This window comes from Diadema antillarum, unplaced genomic scaffold (genome assembly GCF_040938485.1).
Source record: "Diadema antillarum isolate AM-2024a unplaced genomic scaffold, OU_Dant_1.0 seq00000597_RagTag, whole genome shotgun sequence".
Lineage (NCBI taxonomy): Eukaryota > Metazoa > Echinodermata > Echinoidea > Diadematoida > Diadematidae > Diadema > Diadema antillarum.
In genome coordinates this window covers 1237858-1245519 of record NW_027271528.1, presented here as the reverse complement: position 1 = coordinate 1245519, position 7662 = coordinate 1237858, and the positions used below count along the sequence as shown (strand labels likewise).

The 7662-nt window shown below is 36.2% G+C and overlaps 1 protein-coding gene across 1 annotated transcript; it reads left to right on the top strand.

Annotated features, from left to right (window-relative positions):
• The first annotated feature begins 1481 nt into the window (after positions 1–1481).
• Positions 1482–7059, top strand: LOC139735759 (probable thiopurine S-methyltransferase). The gene is made up of 4 exons (XM_071646510.1): positions 1482–1723; positions 4682–4774; positions 5571–5703; positions 7000–7059. The coding sequence occupies exons 1-4, from the start codon at positions 1629–1631 to the stop codon at positions 7057–7059; spliced, it is 381 nt and encodes a 126-aa protein (XP_071502611.1). The 5' UTR covers positions 1482–1628.
• The last annotated feature ends 603 nt before the right edge of the window (positions 7060–7662 follow it).

Below are 7662 nucleotides of genomic sequence, written 5' to 3'. Positions count from 1 at the left end.
CCTATTCGTTTAAATGCATACAAACAACTTGTTAAATCCTCTTACATTTTTTTTATATATAGATATGGTGCATACTTTAGAAATGTACGTAGCATGCTTTTGTTTTTTGAGGCTTTGTGTACTGGCAAAAAGCATATCTTATTCTTATAGATTATGTGAATAAGTACGTATTCAAGTACGTTTTGAATAAAACGTATCCAGACAAATGTATATCATATTTTTACCTCTTCCTTCATGCAGATGTATGCTCTTGCCTAGAGGGTTTGTTTGATAGATAGTGATAGTGCTCACCTCATTGGAAAGGTAATTGGGTAAATATTTGGTTTTAGCATGTCATTCAAACACAACTATAAGTTAACTTCTACATTAACATTTCAAAACTCACAAATTCCACGCACACATTTCATGATTCACAGGATCCAAATTACTGAGTACACCAATCTTATTTACTTTGCAGAGTGCAACAACAGCATAAGTTTGATATACTGAGCAAACAGGCTTGCATTAGTTCGCACTATTCAAGGTTCAAAGTAGTTAAGTAACCAATTGTACCTTGTTATGTATATTAAGTATATTTACCTTATAGGTATAATGTTGCAAATATGTGGTGCTTATTTCATCCATAACTGCTGCAAAATTGCTTCTTTAAAGGAGCCAATCAGTGTCACTGCCTGTTCCTCTAGAGACGCAATATTGCCCAGTAATCTCAAGGTTCACTTGAGGTTATACTGGGCAACATTGCGCCTCTAAAGGCGTAGACAGTGACACTGACTGGCTCCTTTAAAGAAGCAATTTTGCTGCAGTCATGGATCAAATAAGCACCACATAGGTGCAACATTATACCTATATAAATGGCACAAAATCGCACCCTCAAAAGAGGCTACAATCTTGGAACTTAGGGTGCTTCTTTGCACCCTCACGAAAGGTGTAAAGTAGAGGCAAGAGAGGGTGCAAAGTTGCGCCGAAAATTAAAGGGAGAAAGATCGCACCCTCAAGAAAGGTGCATCTCAGCACCAATTAGTGTGGGTGGAAAGATGCACCCTCAAGAACAGGGTGCAACTTAGCACCACTTAGTGTGGGTGGAAATATGCACCCAAGGGAACCACTTCGCACCCTCAATAAAGGGTGCAATGTTGCACCTTTTTTGGCGGTGCAAAGGTGCACCCACAGGTTGCAAAGTTATACCCTTGCGCAAGGTACCACTTTTGCACCCATTTCTCGAGGGTGCAAGATAACACCCATAGGGAGCCACCAGTGTGACATCACTTTGCACCCTTAAAAGGTGCAAGAATGAATCATTTTTTTTTAGTGTGTGCATGATCTTTTGTGATTGGCCCATGTTGTGACCTCTCTTCCAATAGTGAGCGCTCAACCATTCATTATTCTGTAGTTGAGATCATACTTTTTGTGACCTTTCTTCGGTTTTTTTTTTTTTTTTTAATATTATTGTTGCACGGCGTATTTAGTTCGGCTCGAGAGAAATGTTATCTGCGAGGAACGATGTGGTCTTTCACCGGCGAATTGAATAGTCACCCTCAGTCGGGAACAAACTCGCACAATCCTCGCTCGTTCTCCACCATTTTCCCTATCGGCACCGTTGGGTAAAACGCTGGTTGTAACAAAAAGAGATGGAAATCGTCGGGGAAGAGAACCTCAACACCTGGATTGAGAAGTGGGAGACAGGGAACTGGTTTCCTACAAGCCCCAAGAAGGTGGTAAATGAGTAAGTCTTTTCCATACACTCACTTAACTTTACTTCAGCGAGTTCCATCAGGGGCCGCGCAACACAATGTCAGTAGGCCTTATAAAGGAGCGAAGCCGCTCCCCTAACTACCCACACAGTTTTGGCTCTTAAAAAAAAGTGAACCGAAAAAAAAAAGGAGAAGAAAAATCGGAAAAGCACGATTCCAAAAACTCATGACTTTGAAGAGTTTTATCCCGGTCTACCCAAAAGTCTTCCAAAATGAAAACAACGCAGACTATATACAACCGTGATTAAGCCGCTGTTTGATTTAACTGCTCTCTGTATGGCACCCACCACCGCAATTTCATAAAACACCCTGCACTTGATTGCTTTAATGTTTTCCTAATAGAGTCATGTCGCTGAATACATTTATTTTTGTGAGGTCCCTTCCATTTTCCAGCCTATTTAACCGCTCATGATGGCGGCGGTCTATTGCATTCAATTATCTTTCTCATTTACTGGAAATGAGTTACCATTTATGCTTCTTATTTCATTCAAATTTTCTGTTTAAGTTATAGGCCTATCGTATGATATTGCCTATTATATTATGTTGTATTTATGTTTTCTATACTTGTGACGTATTTTGGTATTGGTTTAATCATTGCAATTGTTATAGTTATTGTTTGCATACTTTGGAACTGAAATTGAATTTGTATGTGTTGAACTGCAGAAAATCTTAAACCAAAGCAAACCAAAATCAAAAATAGAAGGGGCCGGGAGGGGGAGGGGATCATCGATCCTGCATGCATTCATGCTACGCCTGACTTTCCGCGGGTCTCTTGTCCATATATGGTACCGTGAAACGTCTGCCTCCTTTTTATGTGGATTTACACCATAGCCACAGCTTATGTTCCTTTGAAATCAATTTTCAGCTGACTGTGTTGTGTTGTGCAGAGTTAGTACCTATGGTATCATTCATTCATTAGTAATTATTCAAACTTGCAACGAATAGCGGATACCAGGTTAGAACTTACTGCACTTTCTAGTGCACGCGATTGGTTCGAAAGGCACAAACTTGAATGAGACAATTCGAGAAAATGAAGTGAAAACCCCCCGTAAATCCCCAAATAGTATCTTACAACAAAATATATTTTCAAAATGTTTTGCATTCTGTTGATATTAGACTGCGTAATTACCTTACTGCTATAGTTGGATGAAGTCAATCTGAAATACGTGTATTAAAGGTCGTGTTTACCTTTGGGAGCAGTAATAAACCCCCCCCCCCCCAAGATATTACATACACTATGTGTAGGTCTGTTGTATTACAAAACACCCTATCATAACATTTTCACTATAAAGCATAAAATATAAGGAGATATCAGTATTTTTCTCATTATACCATAACTGTATTGGTAGACGTTTAGTCTGGAGACATTTTACTTATAACTATTGTTCACATTTTGTGTATTTCAATATACTTAACATGGAGGATTCAATAATCTTTACATTTGTTTTTTTTTATATCCCTAACTCGCATTTCAGAACTGTTTTAAAGCACTAATGCTTGGTTCTTGTTTCATCTGCAAATGGTTAATTAGGCCTTTAACACTTTTTAGAGAACACTGCATTGTTTTTTCGCGGAGTGAAGGAATTTACAAAAAAAAATATGAAAGAACAGATGAATCTCAAAGTCAGGTGAACAATGGAAATATACGTTAGTCTCAAATGTTTTGCGCTCTGCTATAGCTTGTCAGTGTATTACTGTTTGTGACATTGAGGTCGTTCCCATGATTTACATTTAATACCAACGTCACGGTCCGGATACACTCATGGAACACACTTCCTGAGGAATTGAAACAATGTGCCTCCTTGTTTTCATTCAAAGCAAACTTAAAGAAGCACATATTATTACAGTATACTTCAAATACGAACTAAAAACTAATAATTTATATGACTATAGAATGTTGGTCTCCCGATAGCAACATCGCATATCGTCCCCTCTTCCAGCAAACCAATTCTATTATTCTAAATTCCAGCCTATCTGCCCTTGCGCACTTTCAAGCACTTGCACGCACACACCATCACACATCAGAGTTTATTTTCCCCTGCTATCTTCGCTGCAGAATTTGTATTGTTACGAATCTTGTATAGTACGTCCCTACCTTTTCCTCGGGCCGGTCATCTTTTCAAGCAATGCTTACAATGGCGGCCCTCTGCATAATCGCTTCTTAAATTGTTGTTGTAATCCCCGCTGCATAGACATGCATATTGTATATCATAATATCATTAATTTCCTTTTATATCGTTGTTTATGCAAGTCTAACGACTCTGTTTTGAATTTACTTTGTATATTTCCCCACATGTTCATGATTATGTAACTTATATGTATATTGATTTGCTGATTGAGTTATTGATTTGCAGAAAATAAAGTATCTATTAAACAAAAACAAATAAACTTGAAATATCACCACTTCATTAGTTAAAGAACATTGGTCAGTTTAATAGGAGTCCATCCTTGTTTTGATGGATCACGTTATTTGTTTTCTGCAGGTTTTAAAATCTTGGTGTGTTTTTGTTTGTTTGTTTGTTTATCTGAAATACCGAAATATCGAATTGTAAATAATAACAAACCCAAATGATGTTAGATCTCCCAGGAGGTATCTTTAATTATAATGGTCACTTTTTGTTTATGAGTATTGTGTACTATATTTCTGCATGTTTTTATGAACTATCTTATCGATCGTATATGTGCTTTCTATGAAGAGAATTAAAGGATACGATGATGTATGTTTTGTTTTGTTATGTTTTGATTTTGTTTTGTTTTATGTGTGTGTGTGTGTTTTTTTTTACTTTGTCCAGGAATCTGATTAAATATGGAGAGAAGATAACCCGAGGGAAGAAAATCTGCAGAATCTTTGTCCCATTATGTTTTGTTTTGTTATGTTTTGATTTTGTTTTGTTTTATGTGTGTGTGTGTTTTTTTTTTACTTTGTCCAGGAATCTGATTAAATATGGAGAGAAGATAACCCGAGGGAAGAAAATCTGCAGAATCTTTGTCCCATTATGTGGAAAGTCTGCAGACATGAGATGGTGAGTTTCTTGTGTGTGTGTGTGTGTGTGTGTGTGTGCAATGTGCGTGTGAGTGTTTTCTTTGAGATCATTATAGGGCAACATTGTGCTGTCAAAAGGGCCAAACTTGACGTTACATCGAACGGACAAAGGACTAGGAGTTCAAAGGACAAAATTAATGTCGTAACGAATTTGATTATGAATTGCGTTAAAGACAAAAAGGAATCGAATACACCAAGAAAAAAATACCGAAGAATGAATACAATGATGCATCGTTAAGTCTTCTACCACCCAACGCCAAATCAGCTACTAGTATGTAGTGATAAGACGTACGTCTTCCAATTTATTTTGAGCCAAACGAGTTATCTTCCTATTCCCCTCTGTCATGGCATTCAAAAACAAAACGGATGTAACATCAATTTATTCCAATGCTTTTGCTTACACGTAGAATAATATTAAAGATAGCAATTATTTCACATTGTAAAAATACTCAAGCACAAATTAATGTTGGCAATCAGTCGCGTAGAAGTACATTGTATGTATATTGGGAACATAACATATCATGCTCGCAAAAAAAAAGAAACAGCATAGGAATAAGAATGTTTGAGAGATAACTGGGCTTTGTTTCCTATGGAGAGACTATTCTTATTGTTATACAGATTAGTTGATTTAAACCAGAACCTAAACTGGCTTGAAAGAAGGATATAACCTCTGAAAAATGTGGCAAAGCTTGTGCCTCCATGAAGTCATTTGAAAAAGCGCATTGTTTCCTTTAATTTTTATTAATTTGCTGATCTTTCTTCTGTTTTTTCGTCAGGTTGTGGGAACAAGGCCATTTCGTTGTTGGTGTAGAGATCAGTAGGAAAGCAATAACTGAGTTCTTCCTGGACCAAAGTATAGACTACAGTGTGTCAGATATCCCCACGGTTATGAATGGAAAACTGTATCAGGTTTGACAGTATGATAAATTATTGTATGTAATTGCTTTATTGTTAAAGGGATCATATAGTTTTGGTTGAGACCTAACTTCAGGTCTGTATTTTTTTTTTTTTTTTTTGCTGTGAGATAATGAAAAACCTCTTATGAAACATGAAAGAGCAATGAAATGAGTCCGACGTTTATTTCATGAATTTTTTTTTTTTTTTTTTTTTGGGGGGGGGGGTGATATCCAAAATAAAGCGACCCACGTTTTATATCATGATCGCTTTGTTTTACTTTGTTTTTGGATGTTTCAACCATTCCAAAACCGATTTTCATAAAATGAACTTTGAATTCCTCTTAAAACGGTATTTTCTTTAGTGCTATTTCATTAGTGATTTCTTGGTATCTTGCAAGTAGTTAAAAGCCTAATCCTCATCTCCACCAATACTATATCTTCCCTTTAAGCAGTTAATTTACGCGGAACAACTCGATGAAAGAAAAACAAAACAAAACAACACAAAACAAAGCCGCGATTTTTTTTTTCATTTTATCCTCGATTTCATAAACTTATCATTTGTTCTTCTTTTTAGGGTGGGGCATTAAAAAAACAGATCGGTCTCTTTTTTCTTTTCTTTTTTAATTTCCCCGATTTTTGCCCTCATAGCGCAACTGCTGCTTCCCGAAAAAAAAGAAAAGGGGTTCGCATTCTAGGCTCACATTCCTACAACGCCATCAACGATGAAATATTAGTATGCTCTCTCATAGACTGTACTGTGTGGAAAGCTGCACGGACGAGGGCGCATTATGTAAAAGGAGTACAGTTGGCAAAGGGTCTAGAAACCAGACTAATGTTAGATTTACTGTATGCATTTATGACGGCTAAAGAAGCACACGATTACCTATGAAGGTTAGAAAAAAAAAAGACCGATGAAGAAGAGGTTATTTCCATCCATCCGGGCAGAATTTCGTTATAGCCTCTTGACTATGACAACTGACAAATGTATTGTATGGTTTGTCTGGGATGTCTTTATCTGTCATGTATAGAATCATGATTTCTATATTGTTTGATTGTTTTCTGGAATTTCTTTATCAACTTCTTACAAGAAAATCGGTACAGACATAGATTACTGATACATGCAATAGAATGACAACAAATGAAATGATTTCAGCAAATTTGTCTGCCCTCATCGACTAGGAATTTCAGTCTATTTCGTTTCAGATTCTTATACTTCAAACTGTTACACCATGTTTTCAGCACTCACACATGAGTGCATTCGACAACATTTTTTTTTTTTAATTTGAAAATGTTTTTCTTTTGTGTACAGAGCAAGGATCTGAGGATAACGATCTACCAGTGTGATTTGTTTGTACTCAACAGGTATTAAAGAATTTTTAAAATATTGCATTCCAGTAAATGTTCTGCCTATCATTTGCAGCCATTTATCTTTTAGACAATGTAATATACAGGGACGTAATTTGAAGTGCACTCAACAAAAACTGTGCTTTTATTTGATGTTCTCGTTTTCAGTGCATTTAAGTTATGTTTTGTTATTTAACATCCCTCTCATACTCAAGTCTGTCAATAAAAATCTCTCAATATAAAGAAGACAATCTGGTGTAGACGTCTAATATGATGTATCGACTACACGTAAATATTGGTATTCTCATCCATATGTCCATTATATTATTACGCAGCCTCACTGCTCATAATATCATTTCTAAGTTGGAACGCTTGTGAATTGTGAGGTAATGGTAAGCATATAACACTATTCGAAACACTATAACCGTGTTGCAGCTTTTGCATTCCTAAATACCCCATACACCTTATTTTCGGAACATTTTTTTCATCAAGAAAACTATCAAAGTGAATGATTAGATTGAACAAAAAACGAAATCAAATTACATCGTCATCAGCTGGTAGTCGAGATGATTCTACATTGGTCATTATCATAGTGGTAGCGGTATATAGTAAATATAGTTGTAATATC